This window comes from Triturus cristatus, chromosome 2_2 (genome assembly GCF_964204655.1).
Source record: "Triturus cristatus chromosome 2_2, aTriCri1.1, whole genome shotgun sequence".
Taxonomy (NCBI): Eukaryota; Metazoa; Chordata; class Amphibia; order Caudata; family Salamandridae; genus Triturus; species Triturus cristatus.
Window position 1 is genome coordinate 466,287,584 of NC_140582.1, and position 27,742 is coordinate 466,315,325.

General features: G+C 45.5%; 1 protein-coding gene across 2 annotated transcripts in view; it reads left to right on the forward strand.

Annotated features, from left to right (window-relative positions):
* Positions 1-27,742, forward strand: part of BBS7 (Bardet-Biedl syndrome 7) — a 368,412-nt gene that overhangs the window by 284,289 nt on the left and 56,381 nt on the right. Inside the window, exons 15-17 of one of the 2 annotated variants that reach the window (XM_085641566.1) lie at positions 4,915-5,079; positions 12,608-12,717; positions 12,826-12,929. In XM_085641566.1, the coding sequence (XP_085497692.1) occupies positions 4,915-5,079; positions 12,608-12,717; positions 12,826-12,929 (379 nt within the window). The remainder of the gene's footprint in view (positions 1-4,914; positions 5,080-12,607; positions 12,718-12,825; positions 12,930-27,742) is intronic. The other variant, XM_085641567.1, reaches the window with a different exon arrangement.

Here is a 27,742-nt window from a genome sequence, read left to right on the forward strand (position 1 = left end):
GATAGGAGAAGGAACTTCCACCCCATCTTGCCTTCTGAATACGTGGGACCCTCAAAAAACCTGTATTAGAGGATCTCAGTGTTCTCTTTGGGGTGTAGTATGTTAGCAGAAACCTGACCATGTAGGGTCCCCTGCCGTTATTTGCCCTATGAGCCAGGCATAGTGCCTTAAATTGTATTCTGTTCTCCACTGGGAGCCAGTGCATGGAGATCATGGCATTTTTAGCTGAGGAGCTTTTAGATAGCTTAAGAATAGTTCTGGCTGCAGCATTTTGTACCACTTGAAGCCTTTTTAGAACCGACTTGGCTGAGCCCAGGAACAGGGAGTTACCGCAGTCCGGGTGAGTCAGAATGAGTGCCTGGACCCCAGTTCTTCTGGATTGACTAAGTATTAGATCCAGAATTTTGTGCCGGGTTCTCAACATAGCAAAACAGGAGCTGGTCAGTATTTTTGCTTTTACTTCCATTGAAAGGGAGCTATCAAGCCACATTCCTAAGCTATTTATAGGAGATGACGGAGAGCGGGGTGTCCCCAGACTGTCCGGCCAGCCAAGTATTGTTATTGGAGATGCATTAATCCCCACTAAGATCAGTTCTGTTTTATCTCCGTTTAGCTTCAATGAGCAGTTAGCCCTCTGGTGGACCACTCTATCGAGGCAGGGTCCCAGCTGGTGCTGACAACCCTCCTTTGGGGAAAGAGAGACGACCAGCTGCATATCATCAGCATAAGAGACAATACCCACTCCAAATTCCTTAACAATGGATGTCAGCAGTCAAACATAAATATTAAAAAAGTGGGGCTAAGTGCCGACCTCTGCGGAACCCCACACTTAAGAGGGGACCACCTCTGAGTAACCAGGGGGTTCCCACATCTTGAAAGATCTTTCTTTAAGAAATGACGAAAGTCATTTTCGGACGCCATGCGTAAACACTTATTTCCCTCAACCTGAGTACTAATGTCTCATAGTCAACCGTGTCAAACGCTGCACTCAGGTTGAGGAGTATAATAGCTGCTGATCCCCCCCTTGTCGAGGATTCGCTTTACCTCCTCCGTTACCACCAATAGAGCAGACTCTGTGCTGTGTTTTGGACGAAATCTAAACTGGGTAGCGTCTAGGAGCGACTTGTCCTCTAAATGCCAGGAGAGATAATGATTGATATGCTTCTTTAAGACTTTCCCTAGGACTGGAAGTAGGGAAATCTGTCTATAGTTCCCAGGACAGGTCGAGTCAAGGTTTGATTTTTTTTAACAGTGGCTTGACCACAGCATGTTTCCATTCCTAGGGAACTATGCCTGTAGAGCTAGAAAGATGTTTAAGAAAAGAAATACAGACATGGATTTGCTTTTGAATCTGTAGAGTAAACAAATCTGCTGTATCTTATTTGGAAGCAGCATATTCTAGAATGTGCTGTGAACTTGTGACCTACTGATTCCACTGGGTTGCTAGGTACACTGAGCTAAGACTGTATTGGGGAGAAGGGTGTTATAGAGGCAGAACATGTTTTTTAAAGTTGAGGAGTGATGACAATTTAAGTAATGACTAGTTTTAATTTCCAACTCAGGACTATGTAATAATTTGTTGTGTAGTATTAACATTTCTGAAAAATGAAGCTAGATATAGGTTTGAACTCCCAGGTTACAGGGACATTATAGTTAGGGATTAGCATTTAAAAAACCTTGGAATTTCACTGGGGAAAACAAGGTTACAGGGGTGTTATAGTTAGGAAAAAGAATACCAAAAAACCTTAGAAATTCACTGAAAAAAACAAAGGTTGCAGGGATGTTATAGTTAGGCTGGCATTTCACTCGTACAAAACCAGAGAAATTCAACAGTTATAGCTAGCTGAGCTAACTATAACTGTAATTTTGGTTAGCCTCGCTTTCTTTTGCAATATTTTAGTTGGTTTCTCATAACTTATGTTTCATTTGACAAATCTGCACCAAATTTGGCAAAACGTTAGGAAAACTGGTTTATTTTTGGCATCTCAAGTTGCAAGCATCCCTGCAAGGGAAAAAGAAATGGTGGGCGTTCAATTTGCAAGTTTCCTTGATTTAACGAAATAAAAAAATTAAGTGGGGGGGGGGGTTTAAGTCATCAGGCCTGTGTGGCAGGGTGTAGTTCCTGGTATGATGGGTGGGGTAAAGGATTTAGGCCCTAGAGACAGGTCAGGCCCTGCATCCATCACTGTGACCAATGTGCGAGTGAGTAAATTACCTGGTCATCTGCAGGTACCCTGTGCAAGTGTTAGGATGCATGGTCAAAAAGCATTGTACATTCTCTTGAGAATGGCAAGTGAGAGAAATGCTCCTTTACATTGAGGTTTGCAAAGAATTGCAATGCTTGTATTGCAATTAATAATACACGACAGGTTGATTCAGACTTTGCATTGGCTTTCCAAAGTCTGAATAGGGCCCCCGAAATAATGTCTCTTTTTTAGTCTTCATATTTAGGCAAATAAGTTTATACAATTTGATATCTGTATCCTAGGGTGGGTGAGTGACCTAGCCATCTCATATAAACAATCAAAGTGGCTTATTAGGATTTCCATTTTAAGATTTAAATCTTCAGGAGGTACCCGTGTTATTCAATAATTATTCCATTGATTTAAATCTGAAGATGTAGCACCAATCTGTTTTCTAATAAAACAATATTGACTACACATTTTCCGATACGTAACATTTGAGGTAGTATTCCTTAGTTGATTTGTTTGGTTGTTCCAAATAAAGTGCATTGATTTGATTGAAATTGTTATCAATAATTAAACTAATTTCATTGAAGACTTGTAGTCCGTATGTAGTTGCTGGAGTTCTTCTGATTCATTTAGGTAGGTCACTGCATGTAATTTATAACGTATTGCCAGTTATTTATAACATATTGCCAGTTATTGTATTTTCTACTTACTAAAAATAATTTCTTGTATCGCTGTATTGATGCTTAGACAACTGCATCAATTTAATTCTCTTGCGTTTTACAGCATCAGGAACATGCCTCATTTACTTTCAAACTATTCTATGTGTTTTTGTTTTATGTACAGTACTTACTATGGCATTCTACAGTGCTGAAGGTTTACTTCTTTTTAGTTCCTCAGTTATGTGTCTGCATGTTAAAAAGTGTTGCTATTTAATCATCATATTTCAATTTCAATTTCAAACATTTAGCAAACGGAGATATACACATATACATATGTATATGTATATGTGTGTGTGTGTGTGTGTGTGTATGTATATATATATATATATATATATTACCTACTGGCGGTCGCCAGTAGGTAGTTATAGTTAGGACCCTGTTTCCATAGGAAAACCGCAACATTCTATTTGGAATAACTTTGGCGCCGGTCGACGAATCCTCGCGAAATTTTCAAAACTAATGGGGCGCTACGCTCCGCTCCTACCCTGAAAGTCTCGGGGGGATTCGTCAAGCGGGGGCTGAGAAAAAAGGGGGGTCCCAAAACGCGTTTTTCCCATGCATTTTTCCATAGGACCTTTAGACACAGCTACAGCCCGAACGGCTGAACAGAGTTACTTGAAATTTGGCAGAGAGGTAGTCTACAGGTCAAGGAAGTGCCTTTTGTAGGTCTGGTGTAAATCTGTTCAGTAGTTCCTGAGAAAATAGCATTTAAATCAATATATATATCTGTGGCAGCTTACGGTGCGCTTACCGTGCGCTTACGGTAAGCTTACCGTACGCGTACGGTGCCGTGCGCGAGCGCGATTCTGATTGGCTGTTAGATCTTAGTAAACATTCGAATCGGTCGAAACCAGGAAGCGGCGGCCGCCATTTTCTCTCTCGCACTCTGAGGGGGGGAGGAAAAACAAAGGTTGAAAACATGTAAAGGGGCAGGTTAGACAGCTCCTAACCACCTAGCCTTGATTAAGGTGTCCCAAAAGAACCCCCAAGGCAAAAAACTCAATTTATTTTTTTTTCGAAAAAACGCCGATTACGCTTACGAGTACGGTAAAAATTAATTAAAAAAAAAAATCATCCACAATTTCCCCACCCCGTGTGCAAAAGGTGCCCGAAGAGCACCTTTTGTGCATGGCATATTATCTACTCGAACATTTAATCGATTACCTTTCACAACGAAGCGCATAATATGTCCTCCGTGTGCGGACGGTGCGCGAAGCGCATCGTGCGTACATGGCCCATCCAGCGTAACGTGGGCACTGTGCGTGCACGGTGCGCGAAGCGCACCGTGCGCGCACGGAACGAACTGCGTTAAGTGGGCGCGCACGCCACGAATGGCGTAAAGTAACTTAGCATTTAAAAAACCGTACAAATTCACTGAAAAAACCATAGGTTTCACACACGTTATAGTTAGGAATTAGCATTTAAAAAACCTTGCAAATTCACTGAAAAAACCATAGGTTTCACACATGTTATAGTTAGCTGGACATTTTACTCATAAAAAACCAATGAAATTCCCCCGTTATAGTTAGTGCAGGCAACTATAACTCACGCGACCGCAATCCTCTGCTGATGACATATGTGTCTTTATGAAAAAAAAATATTTGTAATATATGTATAGCTAAAATTTAATGGAAGAAGACATGGGCAAATAAGTGTCTAAATACAGTATTAGCATCAGCAGAGGATTGCGGTCGCGTGAGTTATAGTTGCCTGCACTAACTATAACGGGGGAATCTCATTGTTTTTTTATGAGTAAAATGTCCAGCTAACTATAACATGTGTGAAACCTATGGTTTTTTCAGTGAATATATATATATATGTGTGTATATCTCCATTTGCTAATTACCTTAATTTATTTTTCTTGGGATAACTGTATATTCTATATGTCATGAAAATATTTTAGCAGGGCTCTGTAAGGACTTGTGGGGAACACAAACCGTTTGTTGAAAATTGACAACAGTGGTCACCTTTGGTAACTTTTGTCTCTTTCGAACATATTCTAGGCCAATGAATACACTGACTCTCACTGGGCAGTTCAGCTTTGCTGAGATACACTCGTGGGTTGTGTTTTGCCTGCCGGAAGTACCAGAAAAAACCCCAGTAGGGGAATCCATCACATTTTACTTCAAGAACACCTTCCTGGACACACAGCTTGAATGCTCATACAGGTACATCCCAGGATAATTTCTAAGATTTTCCCAAAAATGTAATACTCTTTCCAGTTTTGCTGCTACAACATACATGGGCCTTACTTGCAAAGTCCGTTTAAAATACCAAAACCTTCATTTGGAACAGCAGTCCCATGGGAATTATGAGAACTGCAGAAACACCGCAGAGCTCTTTACTTTCTCCCAGAGATTTCGGCTGCTAAAAACAGCTGATGTTTCTGTGAGAAAGTGCATGAAAATGAGGAATTACTGAGGGATTTAACCTTGGAATTGCTGATTCTCTGTTAATTGCTCATTCCTTAGTGGTCCTTCAGCGTCCCATTTGTAATCGGCTGCATTTTTCCCACCCCAAATTACCGGTATACCACCTGTATTTGTAACTGCGGTGGCAAAAATATGGCCCATTTACCAGGCTACTCATTTGTTTTTGTTTTTTAAACCTTTTTATTGGGTTTTTACCACATTTTAGGATCTTTACAGATCGTTGTCGACTATGGTTACTTACAAAGTAATAAAAGACATATTGCAGATACGGTTACAGGCAGTAGATCTGGAGACTGACAGTGTGACGGGGGCAAGTGGTGCTGTGAAAAAACTAGTTCTACCCCCTGAGGGGACTGTCCTCCCACATAGGTATCCAATAGTGGAAAAGAAAATGGGAGGGGGTGGCAAACTGTGAACTTGCGGAGAAACCAGGGAGGGGTGACGGGGTGGAGGCGTGGATTGGCAGGTGGGTGCATGCCGTATGTATCTATATTCATGGGGTTACGGGCCTAGGCGAGGCGTGGCGTGGCCATGGCGGTTCCAGGTGAGAGGCTATCAATGGTATGTGTTAATTAATATCAAGCATGGGTCTTCAGGAGAGGGGGGAGTTTTCAGTTGTTTTTTCGGAAGCTCTGAAGGAGTGCGGCCCATTTAGTGGAGATGTGTCATCGGCGTATTCCCCGTACCTCTTCCTGTCTGATCGCATCCTCCTCCCAGTGCCCCACTTATGGACTGCTCCTGTCTAAGCTGTCAGAGGAGGCCCTTCAGGTGCCCGCCAGTGCATTGCGATTCTCCGTTTCGCCAAAAGAAGGGCCAGGTATTGCGAACAGTGTCTGGACTTTTCAATGTTTCCAGCGCTGAGATATGCCTAGTGAGCAGGCTTCTCAGGTGGTGATGTCAGGAACCTCCCGCAATGTATTGTGAATGGCGTCCCAATAGAGTTCTAGAGTTGGGCAGCTCCAGAACATGTGTAGAAATGTTGCGCTAGGGGCCCGGCAGCGGTGACAGGAAAACTGTGATTCTGGGTAGTGGCGCTGAAGTCGTGCTGGTGTCTGGTATGCGTGGTTTAGAATGAAGAATTGTATATTTTTAAACCGAGAGTTTCTGGATACTTTATTCAGGAACTCCAGGGCATGCTCCCATTCCTTACCCTGTAGTGTCCTCTCAAACTCTTCCTCCCACTTGTATCTCAGTTGGGTAAGTGGTGCGGCTGTAAGTTCACAAATGGTCTTGAATGTCCAGGTGATTAAGTGACATCCGGGGCCCATATGCAGTACTGTGTGGAGTACTGGGTTGTTGCAGACTCCCCCTCGGACAGGTCCCATTGCTGGCGGCAGTCCACAATCATTTGCCAGCGGAGAAGGAACTCCCCTCGGGTGAGTTCGGTCTCCTCCGCGAATTGGTCAAATGCGAAAAGCTTATTGTGAGTGAAGAGGGACTCTACCTCGAAAATCGAGTGGTCCGTCTAGGTCTGTAAGACCTAGGCAGTGTAATGGCTTCTACCCCGAGGTAGGCCCGCCAGTAGCAGCAGGGTGGAGTATAGCGGGGTTTCTCGGGATATGCGGTGGACCCGTAGCATGCAGGACCATGCCACAGCCACTTGAATCAAGCCGGTTGAAACAGGTCGAGTTCCCGGCAGGAGCAGGCGTCGGATTGCTGGAATCGATAAAGGCCCAGAGTCTGAGCTGGCTCCCCCAAATAACGTCCTGTTATCCAACGCTAGCAGCCAACTAGGGCTTGTGTGCCTGCCAGCACCTTACGGTGATGGCCCTCATAAAGAGCTTTGGGAGCATGGTAAAGCTGAACCGCTAGGTAGTGTGGAGCCCAAGCATTCCAGGTGAGGCTTACGTCTCCAGTGTGTACCTCTCATGGGGAAAGTTCCGGGCTAAAAGGGTAAATAGAGGATTTTGTCTAGTTGGCTCTCAGCCCGGCTGTAGTAGCGAAATCTGCGAGTGTGACGTCTCCTTTGTGTACCTCTCATGGGGAAAGGTCCGGGCTAAGAGGGTAAATAGAGGATTTTGTCCAGTTGGCTCTCAGCCCGGCTGTTGTAGCGAAATCTGCGAGTGTGACCCAGATGGGCTCAAGGTTCATCATGATGTCTCACACATAGAGTAGCAGGTAACCCATGTAGAGGGACACACTATGGTCAACGCTCACTAGTGGAATATCCCAGTCCCTGACCTCCCACCGGAGGTGAACTGCCAGGGATTCCATCGCGAAGGCAAAGAGCAGGGGGGATAGTGGACCAGGCTAATCATAATGCAGGCCATTTTAGGGTGGTTTTCCATTAGATGGACACTCATTCTGATTCCCTATGGTGTAAATACACATTTGCAAAGTTAGATACTTTCTCTCTCCACACGTAAAATATTTTCTTTCTTAATTGGGAGGAGATTCATATTTATGCAGTTTGGTGTCTCTCCCAACAGATGAGATAACGCCTTTTCTCCTATTTCCATTGCATCCAGGTTAGAAGTATTAGGTTCTGCAGGATTTACTTTCCATCAGTGGTTGTCTGGATCACACTAATTCTATTAACAAGTGATGAATGTAGATCTGTTTCCCAGCTAGAATTATTTACTGGGAAGTAACTTTCAGAGTTATCTCCCCTCAAACGTCAAACTTTTGTCTCCAACAAGCAGTAGATATGTAAACCCATTTTCTTCCCAGGCCTCTTTACTCAGTGATTTGTTTTCACTGAATGGACCTTTGTTTGGTTGGGTGACATGACCGCCCTGAGATGCCGTTTAGCACCAACACCAAGCGTGGCCATAGCTTAACAGATTGGCCACACCCAAGTTGTAGCCTGTCATTTGAGTTAGTCCCCAAGTATCAAAGAAGCCTTATATAGACTTTCTACCAGTACGCCACAACAGCTGAAACCTGTTTCTGGTACGTTCTGTGGTATGTAGCTCTTTAGCATAGATTCACCCTTTTTTCCCCAGGGCATACAACCCCAAGCACCACCCTTTAGTCCACCATTGCCCCCAAGTGAAACAGCTCTTACATAGCTAACAATGGTCCATTGGAATTGAGCATAGCAGAAAGCAGAATTTCAAAGCTGTATAGCAGTTCTTGCATCAGCATCAACAGTGCAGATCGAGCTCCTGCCAGCATGAAGATGACCTAGATCTCTGTCACCTTTTAAGGCTGCTCTGTGTTAATAGTGACCGGTCTGACTTGGGCTTTTGAGTTACTGATCTAAATCAAGAGCAATAATTTGTAGTTCTCTTGGGATGGAAAGGGTACTGGTCTTTTGAACTCATTTTGAGAATGAGGTAAGCCGTACCTTTGAGTGCTCTGTCCTAGGTGGTGTGTCCCCTCTCATCCCAACCGTTCCTCCCATTGACTGATTATGTAAATTCACGGCCCATGGTCAAAAGTCTCCCCTTAACACAACAGCAGTGAGAAAAACTAACTTAAGTTAAAGATAGCACTGGATTTCTTGAGGATGCCAGCTCCATTATTGATCCCAGCTGCATTTCAGAATTTTTTGTCTTTGAGTGTCCAACAGCAACCCCAGATAAAGCCCACTTGGTGAGGTGCCATATTAGCTTAACCCTTTGCTGTGCATTATTCGGGGCATGCATAGGTTGCACTAAAACAAGACTTTGCAAACAGTGATGCTATGTCTTTTTCTTTAATTCATGAGACCTCTAGCTCTTTTGGTCCGACTTTTGAGGACTCTAACTCTTTTGGGCCAGATTCATCCAAAGATATTATGGATAGGGGATAGGAAATGTGATAAAAAGAGGCTCTTTTTTGGATGAGCCTTTGTGTTTGTATCTTTCCTTTTGTGTGTGCATCTGGCTATTCATCTAGGTGTTGTATGCTTTGGCTACTCCAGGCCCAGGCAAGAATCAAATTGTTCCCATAATACCCCCATGGATGAAGAATTCTAATACTGTGATTCATTAAGGAAAAATGTGCACAAATGTAAGATTTCCAGAATTATTTGCTTATCATTTATAATGAAAACATGTGAACATGGTATCCTAAGGTCATCTGGTTGGACTGCAGCTTCTCACTGCCATGTTTGACCATTCTGACACCGCCACGTTAAAATTCTGTAAGTGGACAAGAATTTCTGAATTCTTCTTTTCCTAATGCACTCTATGAAGTTCATTGCTTCTTCATCGCTTGTCTGTATGCTATTTTTCCTACACACAGATGAGGTTGTCAAAAGCTGACAGGTAGGATAAAAATGAGTCAGGCAAGCACCCTGCAAACTGATAGCAGTTTTGGCTAGCTCGTCCAGCTAGAACAGTTTAATATGTTAATTAGAAGGTGGGACTACTGGTAAGCAAGTGAAACGCCCCAGTTTCTGTGACATGGACTTTATCTACTTCCTGCGACACACAAGTCCAAAAAGTGTAACTTACTTTTGCCCTGCTGCCTGTGCGAAGAAAAATAAAATCTCATTTTGACTCCCCATGCTGTAAGAGATGATAAGACCTCCTTGTACTTTAAAAAATGGGGATTTATCACCACAGAGACAGGAATACAGTTTCTCTTCCCTACCTACATTTAGTTTGTCGGGCATTGAGAAATTCTTGGCCTCGGGCGAGAGAGGTGCTCCCAGAAGATGTAACTGAGGGCTTCTTTTTCATTTTCTTTGCTGTAGAAAAGATGACTGGAGGATTGTGCAAACTTTTTCCTCATTCTCCATCTGCCCAAGCAGAGGTTCACCATTGTGATCTTAAGCCCAGCCTCCTCTAAGATTGGATACTGACTCACTATGGCAGAACTGCAATAGGTATGTTTTTCTATGGCAACCATATTTTAGGTGCCAGAGACCCGTTTTCTTGGGCTCCTGAGACATTCGTTGGTAACATGTCAGTATCTTGATGAGTATTGTACTTTCTCACTGGTGTCCCATTGCATACATACTATTGCACTGCAGCTGAATATCTAAGTTACTCCAGTCGTGCACTTGACTCTCTCAGGGTAACAAGGGGCGAGTATTTAAGGCTTACTCTGGGAGGTGAAGGGAGTCAGTAACTCAAATGCAGTGTGACACAGTAAACCAACCAATACTTCAGTATTCATTCAGTACTTTATCTCAAGATGAAAAAGTATTTTATTTAACAGATAGTCAAATACAATAGTTACAATTAGAACAAACAAATAAAGCCAGAAAATGTTAGCGCCTTTTTGGGGCCGAGATAGAATCCAAAAATGTTGTTGTCCACTCCTTTGCACCAGGTAATAGATTTTCTCTAACATGAACTTATGGCCACTGTTGCTGGTGCTGACACCTCAGCTGCCGAGTTTCCCGTTGCCCATGCAAAATGAAAGGTCTCACACAAACATTCTGGAACCCATAAAACTCCTCACCCGAACAACAGAAAGCCTACTCCAAGCACATGTGCTCGCAAAGATCAGGTGATGAAGTGGTGACTGGGGTTCCAGTCACCAGTTTTCACTTAGGAAAGTAATCCAAACGTTACTGGTATTCTACAATCCTTGTGGGACCCCACTGTGGGCTAGGTGTAATAGAGGACCAACACACACTGGGTCCCAAGGGCCCCTAAAGCTTCAGAGGCCAGTTTGTCTACCATTGTCCAGATTTTCCTGTAGAGTGGCTTCCAATGCAGTCACATGTTTCGCAAGTTCTATCTGATAACTGGAATTTAGAGTACGGGCTTGACAAACTTTAAATCACCAGAGTTGTACTGACAATGAAGATGTTTCAAATGATTCAGAAATGGGTTGACCTGCTCCATAAACAGAACCAGACCTTGTTCCAGAGGTTTGAAGATGGGCTGCCTCTTGGTCATTTTGGGACTAAGGCAGCGATTTAGTTGCAAGTGAAGGGTGCAGTACAGTACAGGCTCACACGTCTCGCAATTAAAGGTGATAATGCAGCTCCAAGACCCACATGATTCAATTGCTACTGCTCATCTGCAGGGTATTGTGTGACTCCTGAGCAACATCAGTCAGTTGAAACATCCTCCACCCAGATCTTTGCAGTTGGGCCTCCTGCGGTTCTTCCTGGGATCATGTTGCCTCCTGGCAGGGGTTGTCCAATTCTTCATGCAGACTATATTTTCATCTCTCCAAAGATCATAGCAGCAATAATTTTTCTTAAGCTACTCAGGCTTGGGCCTAGTCTGGAGGGAGTGTAGCAAATCCAGAAGAGGTTCCACTCCTGGTCAAATATCTTACTTTTACACTGGTATGCACCCAGAAGAGGTGCCACTCCTGGTCAGATATCTTTCTTTTACACTGGTATTCCCGCCTCCTGGGTGTCCAGAAACCTCTAACTTTAGTTTGGAAAGCCAGTGTTTACACTTCTCTAGTGTTCCAGACAGGAAGGCAGAGCCTACCAGAGAGTCTCGTTTATGTAAAATTGTATACACTGCTTTAGTCGTAGAGAAGTGTGTTTCTCAGTTTTTGGCCAGTTTTCACAGGCTTGGAAGCCAAGAGTCACCAGTTAGATCACTTTCGACAGATCTCAAGTATTCCTTTGGGAATGCTTACTGTATCCATGTCCGACCTTGCATTCAACATGTGTGAAGTGTGTGTGTGCATGAGTGCTTCTATGTCTTTGTCCCTGTTGTCATTCAAGGCTTTAGTTTACCCTACTCTGTATATTTAAACATGTTCTTCATGAAAACGAAGAGGTTCCTGTCAGTAAGGAAATATCCTCCAAACATGCCAAAATATTTCATAATTTTGGATCTTGGCTTTCAATGATCATGGTGTATGGACTCCAGAAAATGTCTGATTGAGCAGCAGGAGTTGGAAGCCATTATTGAGCTCCCATATTGGGAATCTTACATCATCATCAAACCAGATTTCTTTGAAAGTTGCCCTCTTAATCATCGTATTGTTACACTCTCTGTTAGCATTAATGCGGCAAAAAAGCAATTCGAATTGGTTCCCTTGTTCAAAAAAATCTATGACCGAAGTATGGCTATTCAGAGTTCAGCTTGCCAAAATCTGAAATCTTCTCCAACATGGCATCATTTCATAGTTTATCCTTCCACTGTTTCCTAGTTTATTTCTGACACATTTATTTATGTAAAATCTAATACTTAATTGTCCTGATTTATGATCCATCCAACCTCTCACGTGCTTGGATACTCTGCTAATTTGTAGCATAATATATACCCAAACATACCTAAACATTTGAAAATGTATAGTCCCATCTTCAGTAGAGAGGCTGTGTAACAAGGCTTATGTGGGATACTGATTGGTATGAATTCTAAGTATTATGGTATTACACTAGGTACTTATTTTTTTAACTTCTGTTTTTTAGGAAAGGAGAGGGCTTTTTCAAATCAGAAAACATCTCAACAATATCAATTCTTAAAGATGTACTCTCTAAAGAAGCCACAAAAAGAAAAGTGAATCTTAATATTACCTATGGTATGGATGGCTTTGATATTGCCTTTCAATTTCATTTTTCCTACAGTATGTGAAATGTATTACAGTTTTTGGATTAAAAAGTGTTTCTGTCCTTTCTATTTTGTCCAGATATAAACGAGGACTCTGTAACTCATACTTTAAAGATGATCCATCCCAAACTGGAGTACCAGCTTTTGTTAGCCAAAAAAGTGCAGTTAATTGATGGCTTAAAAGTAGGTATATATTTATTTCTTCACTGGTCCCTACACTGTTTTCTGACTACACTGAATGTTAACTAATCAGAAGATTATCCATGATACTGAAGAAAACTTCGGAACCATACAACATACGCTATTGTTAAATACTACTCTTCTGCCAGAGGCATGATCAGCTGGTCTATGGCGAAGATGGAGTGTCTTGCAGTTTGTTTCTATGCCCTTATTCTGGATTAAATTTGGCTCCTTTTGATAAAAAAGGATCTCCTTATGGGGAAAGGAGATGCACTGTACAGCCTGGCAGTTTTGTCAGGATTAGTAGCCAAGTAATCTTTTGTGGGCACTACAGTTCTGTTTGTGTGCATAAATGTAATATGGCAAGGTGACTTGAGACCCTCAAAATTCTGAATTGGGCTATGCACCCGTAGGTAAATTCAAGTACATTCAAGGAGAAGAGCTTGTGACTCAAAACAGAAGCACTAACCAGCTTGAGAAATTAAGGAAGACAGATTGAGGTCCAGTAAGCAGAGCACTTTCCTGCATGAACCCTGTCCACAATTTACCAGAGTGTAGCGACATCCATGGGTTGATCAGGCATGGAGGATCCTCAGCGCAGGAGTCTCTGTATCTGAAGGCAGGACATGCAGAGTGATGCCAAGTCCTTAGACATATTGAACTTCCCATGACATGTACATGAAGGCAGCAGTCAGCCTTCACAAAGATGGGATGCGTGAATAGAGCCAAATAGGAGGACTTACATAACCTGTGATACTACAAACGTATGCTATTTGGGGGCTAATCAGTGACTGAAATAAACTAAAATATGGCTTAAAATCACTGTCTGCAGAAACAGAAGTGCTCAGCAGGTCAGAGAGGGTAAAGAATAGTTATCTGCCCTCCCAATTTCATGCAGATATTGGGGAAGGAACCCCTGTCTGGGGAGTTGATTGGACTTAATGTAAAGCCTTTTCTTGGGGGTCTGCAACAGCCAGTGGTGACTTGAACGTCTCTGTGGTAGACCACTGGTGTCCATTGGATTGCAATTGGATAATCAGGTTACATCCTTAAAGCTCTTGGCTTTGCAGGAGTAAGCGGGCAAGATTAACTGTAGGAGGTGGAAGGAGACAGAAACTCAACTAGATGACAAAGTAAATAAGACTTAAGAAATTCAATGTACAGTTGATGCTGCATCTTCAAAGAAAAGCGATGGTCCATACCAGAGTGTAGATGACTCTTACTGCCAAGCCCATTTGTTCTGAAAGTTATTAATATGGTTATTGAGTCCGGCAATGCACCTGATGCTTGGAAGACTCCTTTCATAGTTGCTTTCAATAGAGCGGACACAACCATCTCTAGTAAGTGTTGACCAATTTCCCTAATTAATGCTCTATTAAAATTAATGGCAAAAGTTATCTACAGCAGTATCTTACTATGATTAGAGGGTAAGAGCTAATCTATAGAGCCCAAGTGAAATTATTTTATTGGTCAGAATGAATTAGACCAATATTAACAACTTCTTTTAATTATAAGCAGATATGTAACCTGAAGAAATCTAAGATGCATATTCATGTTTGAAAATGTTTGTTAATATTATAATGATAATTATTAACATATGTTATTATCAGTATCGTTATCATATGCAGCATATACTGTAATGAATAACTAGTTCTAAAATATTATTTACATATTGTAAAAAGAAGAAATGGAAACAGTAAAGAACAAAAAGAAGGAGAAAGAACAATGTCAATAATAATATTTTCCTTTAAATCTACAGCAAAATCTGTCAATAAAAGTACCAATGCTTTGCACCTGTCTGAAAAGGGTCACATACAGCATCACCAGGCTTTATCAATCCCAAATAGAAAACGGAATTTATCATTGGGTTCCAACCTATGGGTTCAGACCATACAAACTACAGTACCATAACTGCTAGAAAGACAGTTTAGCATTTCCAGAATCCTCATGCCCATTTGCCAACAACAGGAATCCAGAAAACCATGGTTCTGGGACAGGCAGGTTGGGAGGATGCAGGCTGATCACAATTCAAGCATGAAAACTTTGCAGCTCCACAGTCTAGCAATATTCAGTCTCTGTCATTGATCTTTATACAGGCTAAATAGGCAGCAGGGATGTCATGGCTCTCTGGGCAACTCAATCTGTGTAGGTATCCCCCACAGAGATTTTCCATTTTTACCTTTCAAATCCTTGAGAAGCTAGTAGTGATTCTGGTCCCTGTAGAATGTAAATTTTACTTGAAATAATTAAGGTCTTAAATGGCTTGAGCCACAACAGTGCAGAGCACTCTTTCTTAATTCTAGCCTCTTACTTACTGTTACCTGAATAAAAGCTTCTAATTGATGAAGGCCACTAGATGCGTCTTATCCTCCTCTTTGAGTTGAGCTGGGACAGTTTCAAGCATTGGTTTGTGCAATGTGCGGCTGACTTTAATTAACAGTTTTCAGTGCCTGGGGCAAAAACTAGCCTTGGGTCTTCAAATGCATTCTGTCTACATAAATAGTTCTTTGAGTTTGGGGGCTTTACATCTGGAAATTATGGCCCCATAGTAAGCCACAAAGTTGGAAAAATACAGAGTGAGAACTTTTTTAGGTCTGACTTGTGTTTCAGTTGTGGTACCTCCCAGTCTAGCACAACATGGACTTCGGGCTTCAGGGATCTGGTTCTGCCACTGCCCACCTTGTGAGCAAGAATGACCACAGAATCCTGACCAGTCTGGCACTTTTGCTGTTTTTAGCCTTTTGTGACTCAATAAACGTTTTTGGGATGCCTCACATGCTTTTTCCATCTATTACTGAAGACAGGTAAATCACCTAAATAGGTAATACAGAATTCTCTCGTAGGCGATTTCCATGTATAGTCATTAGCGTTGAATAGTCCCGCCCATCAGTGGGAACCCCTCAGCACTTTATCCAATATAACTTCTTAAATGCTGGAGTTCGCCTTTCTTCGGGAAGGCCTTAAAGTCACTTAAGAAAGTCATAATTCAGCCTAAGGACCAGGCTACAATGGCCAGACTTCATCTTGAAGACTGTAAAGAAATATGCGCTCAGTACATGAAAACATTCCTTTTAAGAGCACAGAAAAAGAATCTTCACAAACCCTTTTCCTAGGAGAGAAAATAGAGATGAAGTGCAGGGCAATGTAGCCTAAAGGCTGGCATTATAAGTGAAGAAAAAAGACACTGTGCCTTTAAGAGCAAAGAGACCTCCAATATTCCATCATGCTCAGCCAGAGGCAGTTACCTCAATTCTTTATCACGGCTCCTGCTGACAGGACCCTTGGAGCATTGTACTCGATCTTTTTAGGTTTTTTCTTCAATATAGTACTTCAAAGTTCTGTGTTTTTTGCTTCACTCAACGTCTTTTGTCTTTCTCTGTGGAGTGATGTGTTTTCCTGACAGGGAAGAGGCTTTTTTCCTATTTAAAATGCCATCTATTTTTGACAAAGGTCCTCGCTGTGGCAGGAAAAAAGCCAAAACAGACCCCCACAAGGTCTGTATTATTTGTCTACCATCTTCTCATCTTCCTGTGAAATCTGAAAGACCTTCTCCAGATAAACCCTGCATGACAGGGAGATGATTCGCCTGCAGGGACGGGAGGAAAGAAGAAAACAGCAAGAAGCCAGTGGGACCACTGAGCGAGGGGGAGGTAACTCTTCCACCAGATCTCTTCCCTCAACCTCCAGTGGACGTGGGAGGTCTGAGAGGCGTTTTTCAGGCAGAAAACACTATCGGTTCCAGTCGACGTCGAGAGGAGGTATGGTGCCGACATGCTTGCCATCATTGTGTGGCTCGATGCTGTACAAACGTCGATACTTAACGTCAAGAACCATTCGGACGACGTAGAGAAATGCTTCGCACCGACAGCCAGCGTCAAGACTTGCGTCGACGTTAAGGGATTCCGACGAGAGTGGTCAACATCGAGAAGCTGCTTGACATCGAGTAAACTACGTCGACAGGGGTCAACTTCGAGAAGCAAATAGTCATCGAAAACCAGTGGATGACGACAGAGGTAGACGTCGAGAAGATCATTGATGTTGAGGAGACAGTGAAAATCCTCCCAAAGAAGGAGAATCTACTCCTCATCTGATTCTCTTTCCAGATCTCCATCTCTGGTAGAGGTACCTTCTTCCATTTGTGTCTCCTCAACTGGACTAATCGGCTCCAACAGCTCCCCCACTTCCGGCGCTACCAACTCTGTCTTCCCCTCCGGCACCTCAGCTTCCAATATTACCACCACCATCTCTACCGGCACATGTCCTTCCACCTCCTGTGGTCCCTCAGGTTCCTATCACACCTCTGCCTAGGAAATCACGCTCAAGGACACACCCTCGCTCTCGCCATGGACACTCGCGTTCTTCTACTACATCACGCCACTCACGGTCGCATTGCCGATCTCATCACAGGTCATGATCGCGTTCTCGCCGCCATCACCATAGGGATATGTCCTATTCTACCAGGGGATACTCTTCTGCTTGTCGGAATCACTTCAACCTCGGTCATCACCAATTGATGATATCAGCACCTTTCAAGAGGTCCTGGTTCGAGGCGCATCTAAATTGAATATACCTATGGCGGTTCTCACTCCATCAACTTCTGTGATCTTTGTAACTCTTGATTAACGCATGGCCTCAAGACCTTTGCTCCCACTAGTGCCAGATCTTCTTGAGCCAGCCATGGAATTGTTCCTCATTCCAGCTGCGGCAAAATCAGCACCATCCAGGCTCCAGAAGAAATAGCGGCCACCGGAACAAGATCCCCTGTTCTTGCGTGCCGACCTTCCACGGGACTCAGTGGTGATATTAGCTGCATGAAAATCCCACGCTTCATCACCAACTGCTACTTTTCCTCCTGATGAGAGTAAAAAGTTGGACTCCTTGGGATGCAAAGTTTGTAACATGGCGGCTACGTCCATGAAAGCAGCCAGTGCCACAGCCCTCCTAGGAAGGTACAACCATATCTTGTGGGATTCTATTCTCCACTTCACGGATCACCTATTAAAATTGTCCAGGAGGGAGCTATGGTCTCCAACCAAGTCATCAGTGCGGCAGCGGATTCATTGATTTTGGATGCCCACAGTTACTTTCACAGGGTCTCCTTAAGTAGACATGCATGGCTTCGAATTTCATCCCTGAAGCTGGGCACTCACAGAGGGTTCAAACTCCTCAATGGCAGTCCGGCAGGTCACAACATTATCAACTGCCCTACCAGTCCCACAACAAAGGGGACATACCTCTCAACCAGCTAACCAGGGAGGCCGACAACCCGTGCCATCAAAACCCTGAATCCTTACTTCCCCCTCTTCCGTTACCCACTCTGGTAGGGGGAAGTATTGCAAAATACCTGTCAGAGTGGCAACGCATAACAACAGACGCCTGGGTCTTGAATATTGTCAAACATGGTTATCGTCTGATTCACTGCCCCTCCACCATCCATTCCACCGAGGTCTTCCACTTCTGATGGATACATCTGCCAGTGGATTCCTCACCTTGGGAATATCCCCTGCACCCGCATTCCACGGAATTTTTCTTCCCCAGCACTCCACGTCAACGTGGGGGACGTCATAATACATCGGCTCCGCTCGCGACTCCGTATGACGTCACCGGAGCCATAAGAGGCCCACGTCGGCGTGATGACGTCAGTTCCCTTTTTTCCGCACCGTCGACGCGCAACGTTTTTTTCCAGTACTCCTGCTACTTTGTAGTTGTAAGGTGTTTCTGTTGCAAAATTCTGTAATGTCTGCGACGGGGAAGTCGGGCTTTAAGCCCTGTAGGGAATGTGGCGGACATATGTCCATGACGGACCCACATGAGGACTGTTTGTGGTGCCTTTCGTCGAACCACGATGTCGAAGACTGTGCATGCTGTAGGAGGATGAATCCTAAAGCATTAAAGGAAAGAAAGGCCAAGCTGTTTATGGCGAAGATCGGTAAGGAGAAGAGAGGGAGAAAGAAAGAGAAATCGAGGGCGGCGGCGTCGACTTCGAGGTCGTCGAAGTCAAGGAGACATCATAAAAAAAAGAAAACACTCTTCACGACGCCGGTCCTCGGAGAGCAGGAAGTCGAGGTCGACTTCACCTTGGCGTCATCGGAGTAAGGACATTTCACCTTCTCCTTCTCCCTCTAAGACTCCGGGAGGTTCTCCGTCTCCGAAGCGGGCTACAGAGCGTTCACCGGCGCAGTCCCCGGATCGGGTGGAGTCGCATGTTTCGGATCAGGAACGGGAGGAAGAACCGACTCCGGCGCTTGAAGAATCTATGGCTCCGGTGGAGGACACTACAGCGCCGCAGCCAAATACTCCGCAGAGGGATGCAGGTTCAGTGCCTTATCCTCCGTTTCCTGTTCCAGGTACTGATTCTACTCAGTTCTTAAATGCCATGTATGGTATTTTTAATAGGGCGGCCTTCCCATCCGGAGAACCAACTGGTCCCGTGGGTCCCATGGCTTATTCGTTGGGGGTGCCGCAGCATTATGCTCAGGCCCCCTTCATGCCCTTTCTGCCGATGGCGCCTTCGTGGCAGTTTCCGGCGCCGTCTGGGGATCCGTCACGACTTCGGATGGATCGACCTGCTTCAGAGCCTTCCTCGACGCCGCTGCTGACTCCATCGGCGCCGCGTCCGGCGCCGCCGACTCCATCTATGGTGCCGCCGACTCCAACACCTCTGGCTCCACCGACGCCGCGTACGACGTCGTCGACGCCGGCTCCCCGGATTCGATCGAGAAGGGAGGCCCAAAGGGTATTGGAAGAAGGAAGGTACAGAGAAGAGGTAGAGGAAGGTGAGGTGGACACATCCTCTGATGATTTTGAGGGCATACAAGAGGCTAGTGGCCTAGACACCACCCCAGAATGGGAGCACACATTGGCAAGATCCTCTCCACCACAAGAACTGGCTCCCTACCTTACTGTTATCAAAAAGGCTGCAGACCTGTTAGATTTACAGTTGCCCTCAGCAGAGTATAAATCGAACTTGTTGACAGAGGTTCTGCACTCTCCTACTTCCACTTCAGAGCCTTTACTGCCCTTTAATGAGGCCATCTTGGAGCCTGTTTTGGAGGTATGGCGGAAACCACTTTCTTCTCCGGCGGTTTCCAGACAGGTGGCGAGAAGGTATAGGGTGGCGCCTGGGGATCCAGATTTTCTATCTACGCACCCGTCTCCAGAGAGCCTAGTTGTGCAGGCATCCTGCTCGAAGCATGCTTCGGGGGCTCTCCCTCAGTCTCCCGCAGATAGGGAGTCTAAGAAGGCGGACCAGGCTGCTAAAAAGACTTTCTCTTCGGGGAGTATGGCATTAAAGTCTTCCAATGCCACGTGCTTGCTGGGGCGTTACGTGCACGCATTGATGGACACAATGAAGACTTTGGGCCCTAAGCTGCCGGAGGGCGATAAGGCGTCCTTCTTGGAGGTGGTTACAGACACTCAGGCCGCTGCCAGACAGGTGATCCAGTCGGGATTGGATACGGCGGATTCGGTGGCAAGGATTATGGGCTCGTCCATAGCTGCAAGAAGGCAGGCATGGCTCCGTTCGTCGGGATTCTCCACGGATGTTCAAGCCACATTAGTGGATTTGCCATTTGATGGGCAGAAGTTGTTTGGTGAAAAGGCAGATTCTGCTCTACAAAGATTTAAAGACAGCAGATTAACAGCAAAGTCTTTGGGTCTGCAAGCTCCTGCAAAGGGTTTTGTTTTTAGGAAATTTAGGGGCTTTGGAAGGTCATCTTTTCGCTCCTACCGACAGCCTCAGCAGCAACAGCAGCAGCAGCAACAGCAGAATCCCCTCTATAAATCCTATAGAGGGAGACAAAGGGGTCGGAGAGGTTCTGGACGCAACCCCTCTTCTTCTTCCTCCTCCTCTGCTCCCAATGAGGCATCAGGGAAGCAGCCCTAGATCCCCCATCCCGGATCATGTAAGACCTGTGGGGGGGTCGGGTGTCCTACTTTCTACGGGGTTGGAAATCTGTTACGACAGACCTTTGGGTTTTGAACCTCGTAGAGACTGGGTACGCCCTTCCCTTTCGGGAGTTTCCTCCCCCTTACCCTCCTTGCCAAGGTTACTGCTCAGAGGACCATCTTCTTCTCCTTCAGAAAGAGGTTCTAGCCTTGCTTCAAAAGGGTGCAATAGAGGTGGTTCCGGAGCAGGAAAGGGGTCAGGGATGCTACTCCCGGTATTTCCTGATTCCCAAAAAGGACGGCAGATTGCGTCCAATCCTGGACCTCAGAATCTTGAACTTTTACCTGAAACAGGAGAAATTCAAGATGCTGACCCTTGCGCAGGTTCTTCAAGCATTGCAGCAAGGAGACTGGATGGTGTCGCTCGACTTGCAGGACGCGTACTTCCATGTCCCAATCCTGAAGTCGCACAGGAAGTATCTCCGTTTTACGGTTGGGTCGCAACATTACCAGTTTGCGGTCCTCCCGTTTGGTCTTACTACCGCACCTCGAGTCTTCACAAAGGTGATGGCAGTGGTGGCTGCTCATCTCAGGAGGTCGGGGATTCCAGTTTTCCCCTACCTGGACGACTGGCTTCTGAAGGCAGAGTCCCCAGAGATGGTGCAGCATCATCTGCAGGTAACATCTCAGCTGTTATTCGACTTGGGTTTTTCGATCAATGTGCCCAAATCTCACCTGGTGCCCTCTCAACGCAACCTGTTTATAGGGGCGGTACTGGACACTACTGTGTGTCAAGCATTTCCTCCTCCACAAAGAATTCTCGACATTCAGGAGATGGTCCCTTTATTCCACAATGGAGCGGTTGTTCCAGTTCTGAAGGTCCTTCGCCTGCTCGGTCTTTTCGCTTCCTGCATTCTGTTGGTCAACCATGCACGCTGGCACATGAGGGCGCTCCAGTGGTGCCTCTGCAAGCAGTGGTATCAGCACAACGGGGATCTCAGGGAGTCGATCAAGATCTCCAGAGAAGCTGCAGCGGATCTATCTTGGTGGAGTGTGGAGGGCAATCTGTCGCAAGGAAAGCCCTTCCATCTGCCTCCATCGGTGGCCACAGTGATAACGGATGCCTCCACTTTAGGGTGGGGTGCTCATCTGGGGGATCTGGAGATCAAGGGTCTTTGGTCTCCAGAGGAAAGGTTGCTTCACATCAACCTTCTGGAGTTGCGGGTGATTCGTTTGGCGCTCAAGGCCTTCCTCCCTTTCCTTCGCGGTCAGTCGGTTCAAGTCCTGACAGACAACACTACCGCGATGTGGTATGTCAACAAGCAGGGAGGAGTGGGGTCTCTTGGTCTATGCAGAGAGGCCTTACGTCTTTGGTCCTGGGCTCAGGACCATCAGATTTGTCTGATGGCAAATCATCTGGCCGGGGTGTTGAACGTACGTGCTGACAGTCTCAGTCGGCAGTTCTCCGCCGACCACGAGTGGAGGCTCCATCCGGAGGTGGTTTGTCACGTCTTTCGGACGTGGGGGACACCTCGGGTGGACCTGTTTGCCACCCGCGAGAACGCGCACTGCCCGTCATTCTGCAGTCTCCAGTTTCCGATGCAGGGGGCGTTGGGGGACGCGTTTCAGTTGAATTGGGGCTCACAACTCCTTTACGCGTTTCCTCCCATACCCTTGATTCCTCGGGTTCTGAGGAAGATTCGCCAAGACCGGGCCCAAGTCATATTGGTTGCCCCGGATTGGCCAAGAAGGGTGTGGTATACAGATCTCCTCCACCTCTCCTCGTGCCCTCCGCTCCGTCTCCCTCTGAGGGCAGACCTCCGCTCGCAGTCGGAGGGGCAGGTTCTACACCCCCACCTCCAGAGCTTACACCTTCATGCCTGGAGATTGAACGGGGCAACCTGAGTTCTTTCTCTCTCCCACCTGATGTGGTGGACGTTATTTTATCGGCCAGGCGACACTCCACCAAGTCCATTTACTCCTACAGGTGGTCTAAATTTGTAAAATGGTGTGGAGAGAGGTCCGTTGACCCTTTAAAAGCCCATCTTTCTAATGTGCTCCAGTTTGCTCTTTCCTTGGCTCAGCAGGGCTGTGCTGTGGCCACGGTCAAGGGCTATCTTTCGGCCTTATCGGCTTTTCTATGCCTTCCGGATCAACCGTCACTGTTTAAATCTCCGGTTGGACTGAGGTTTATCAAGGGCCTTACAAACATGTTTCCTCCCACTCCTTTTGTAATGCCACAGTGGGACCTTAATCTTGTTTTAACCTTTCTGATGGGGTCCCCATTTGAGCCTCTACATAGCTGTTCTTTGAGGCTGTTGTCCTTTAAGGTGGTTTTTCTTGTAGCCATAACCTCGGCAAGGAGGGTGAGTGAGCTCCAAGCTCTTAGTTCTAGACCCCCTTTTCTTACATTACATGCTGAAAGGATGGTTCTTAGGACCAGGGCTGCCTTCCTGCCAAAAGTTGTTACTCCGTTCCATTTGGGGCAGTCTATTACTCTCCCTGTTTTTTATCCACCTCCTCATCCTTCCAAAGAGGAGGAAAGACTCCATCGCCTGGACCCGAAGAGGGCTGTGAGTTTTTATCTGGACAGGACTAAAGACTTTCGTCTAGATGATCAACTCTTCATTGGCTACGTTGGACATTCGAAGGGTAGAGCGGTGCACAAGCGCACACTATCGAGATGGATCATCCTTGCCATCAAGATCTGCTATGCCCTGGGTGGTAAGACTCCTCCTGAGGGCATTAGAGCTCATTTGACTAGAGCAAAATCATCTACATCTGCTTTGGCCCGGGGTGTTCCTGTGGCAGATATTTGTAAAGCTGCGACTTGGGCCTCCCTCCATACTTTCACAACGCATTATTGCTTGGACTCCGAGATGAGGAGGGAGGGCCACTTCGCGCGCTCTGTGTTGCAAGACTTTCTGGTGTAGGAAGGTGGACACCCTCCTCCGGTAGTGGGGACTGCTGTGGGAATCTATTCACAAGGTGAGGAATCCACTGGCAGATGTATCCATCAGAAGAACAAGTTACTTACCTTCGGTAACGCTTTTTCTGGTGGATACAGTATCTGCCTGTGGATTCCTCACTGGCCCACCCGCCTCCCCGTTGTCCACCTTTGTATACCATGAAATAGGTCTTGTTTGAAATGCTTGTACATTTGTTGGAAATGCTTGTTTATTTAGCATCCTTTTCCTTAGTATACTGTGTATATGTGTTGGTATACTGTATACTGTGTATTCTTTGAGTTTGTCGTTGGTTCACCTGTTCGCCTCGAAGGCACGGAAAAAATGGGTGGAACTGACGTCATCACGCCGACGTGGGCCTCTTATGGCTCCGGTGACGTCATAAGGAGTCGCGAGCGGAGCCGATGTATTATGATGTCGCCCACGTTCATGCCTATTCTCGACCTCGCAATCGCAAACAAGTGGATCTGAAAAGAAAAATTCAGGATGATGGCTTAGCATCAAATTTACCCTCAACTTCAACAGGTAAACTGGCTCTGTTCAATAGATCTACACAACACTTTTTTTAATATTCCCATCGCAAAATCACATTGGAAATTCCTCAGTTTCATCATGGGGCAGAACCACTAACAATACGCGGTTCTACCATTCGGCCTCAAGTCAGCTCCCAGGGATTTTTCCAAATGCATGGCGGTGGTGGCAGCGCACTTACGGAAATACAGAATCATTGTCTATCCTGATCTGGACGACTGGCTGATCAAGGCCTCCACCTTCGTAGAAGCCCAGGAACATTTGCAATGGGCTTGCGATCTGCTTCAGGGCTTTGTTAGTCACATGAATGTTCAAACGTCCATGTCAACACCAGTCCAGACTTTGCATTACTTAGGAACTACCATCGACACTTTACAAGAAAAGGTGTTTTCTCCAGAGGAACGACAGTTATCAATTCTACAGAAATGCATCAACCTCCAGTGGATGGCCCGTCAATCAGTCCACATATTCTCCTTGCTCCTCCACTCGATGGCCTCCTGCATATTTCTGACTCCCAATGCTCGCCTCCACATGCGCCTTCTCCAGGAGTGCTTGGAGGACCAGTGGAACTAGTTGTCAGGGAACTGAGAAGACAAAATCATTCTATCCACTCATGCTGTGGTATCACTCCAGTGGTGGTGTTCCCTGAAAAATCTCCTGAGGGGAATGTCTTTTTACCAGCAGGAACCAACCCAGATCATTGTGACGGATGCCTCGCTGCTGGGCTGGGGAGCCCACATGGATAACCTGCAGATAAAAGGAATATGGTCCTTGAGAGAACAGACATACCATATCAACCTTGTGGAACATCTTGCAGTTCACCTGGCACTCAAGGCCTTTCATCCTTCATTCACAACCAACACCCTGCATGTTCAAACAGACAGTACAACCACCATGTACTACCTGAACAAGCAGGGGGGAACATGGTCCAGTGCCCTGTCAAAAGAAGCTCAATCAATCTGGCACTGGCTCCTTTCCATGAACTTGAGACTGATAGCCTCTCACCTGCCAGGTGTTGAGAACATCCAGGTAGACGCGCTCAGCAGGGTTCTCGACGAAAACCACGAGTGGGTACTGAACGAAGAGGTCGTACAAGCTATCTTCAGCTCATGGGCACACCTTCTACAGACCTATTTGCCACAGCGGAAAACAAAAAATGCCATGACATCGCCACCAGATTTTACCATCCAAGATCACTACGGAATGCCCTATGGATCGACTGGTCCAACAATTTTTTTTATGCTTTTTCTCCAGTACCGATGATACCGGCAGTCCTGCACAAACGGACAACCGCAACAGCCAAGATCATTCTCATCGCCCCTGAATGGCAACTGTGGATCCCGGACCTTCTTCACCGGTCTATCCATCCACATCTCAGGCTGCCATGCAGGCCGGACCTTCTCACGAAGTTCAGAGGTCAACTGCTACACCCCAACCTCTCCTCCTTTAGTTTGGCACCATGGCTCTGGAGATAGTGCAGTATGGTCATCTAAACCTATCTCAGTACTGTCTGGACATTCTAAAAGAAGCAGAGCGACCATCTACACAATCTGCTCATGCCTTTGAATGGAGAACATTTTGCATTTGGGGCTCCTCCAGACAAATTGATCCCACGTCTTGTCAGGAGGAGGTCATTCCCCCATAATTATTACACCTGGCTAAATCTGGCCTACAATACTCTTCAATCAGAGTCCACCTGTCTGCACTCACGGCATAAAGGAAAAGTCCTTCACAAATCTCTTTCTTAAGGATTCTAGTTATTACAAATTTCTTAGAGGAGTTGAAGAAGGTTTTTCCTCCCATTAAATGTCCCACTCCTCCATGGAAGGTGAATGTAGTGCTTTCTCGCCTCATGCTTCCATCCATTGAACCTATTCACAAGGTTTCTCTTCAGCATCTCACATGGAAAACTGCCTTCCTTGTGGCTATAACTTCAGCTAGGAGAGTTGGTGAGATCCAGGCCCTTTGCGCTCATGAGCCATATACAGTCTTCCACTCTTTCAAAGTAGTGTTGCGTACCCATCCCAAGTTCCTATCTCAAGTGATCTCAGATTTCCACGTAAATTAGACGCTTGCTTTACCCACGTTCTTTCAAAACCTTTCTTCTTCAGTGGAGAGAGCCCTCCACTCATTGGATGTGAAGAGGGTTTTAAAATTCTATTTGAACAAAACCAAGTCCATTCGCAAATTGCAACCGCTACTTATCAATTATGGGCCGGTTTGCACAGGTTTAGCTACCTCCAAACAGTCAGTCCCCAGGTGGATCGTCTCTTGCATCCTCTGCTGTTATCAGCTAGCAAATAAATCTCTTACGGGTAAGCCTAAAGCGCACTCTACTAGAGGCACGGCGGCTACTACAGCCTTGATGAAGAATATTCCCTTGGCGAATATTTGCAAGGCAGCTACTTGGAGATCAGTCCACACATTCACTAGACACTACTGCCTTGACATAGATGCTAGGGCAGATGCTCAAGTAGGACAGGCATCCCTCAGAAATCTCTGTGCCTAGCGAGGTCCATACTTTTCGGTTTCTGTTGACTCCACCACTTCAGGGGGGATGAGCTTGCTATTCTATTCAACACTTATGACTATACATGGGAATCCCCTACGAGAGAAGTATAGTTTCTTACCTGTAACTCCAGTTCTCTTGTAGGGGTATTTCCATAATAGTCATAAGCAACCCTCCCTCCTCCCCAGTGGAGTTGACGGATACTTTCATGCTCCGCTATTAATCAGCTAGTACAGTCTTCAAAAAGAACGGAGGTAACTGTCTCTGGCTGCACATGATGGGATATTGGAGGTCTCTCTGCTCTTAAAGGCACAGTCTCTTTTTTCTTCACTTATAATGGCAGCCTTTGGGCTACATTGCCCTGCACTTCTTCATCTCGGGTTTCTCTCCTAGGAAAAGGGTTTGTGCAGGTTCTTTTTCTGTGCCCTTACAAATATTTTTTTCATGTAATGGGTGCATATTTCTTTACAGTCTCCAAGGTGAAGAATTCTGGCCATTGTAGCCTGGTCCTTAGGCTGCATTATGACTTTCTTAACGGACTTTTCAAGGCCTTTCTGAAGAAAGGCGAACTCGAACACTTAAGAAGTTATATTGGATAAAGTTCTCCGAGGTCCTCACAGATGGGCGGTACTATTCAATGCTTATGACTATCATGGAAATACCCCTAGGAGAGAACTGGAGTTACAGGTAAGAGACCACACCTTCGTCAACATTAGCTAGCATATGCTACACAAACGCCAAGAATGTGGCTGGGATGGTCTTCAAGCTGAAAGGCCCAGTGGTGAACTATTAAAGGCCTTCACTAATTAAGAACACCAATTTCTTTGCTGCATCAAAGACAGGGTAATTTGCCATTAACTACTGGCCAAATCAGAGCCAGTGAAATAATTTACTACAGACAACTTATCTACAAACTTGTCAGA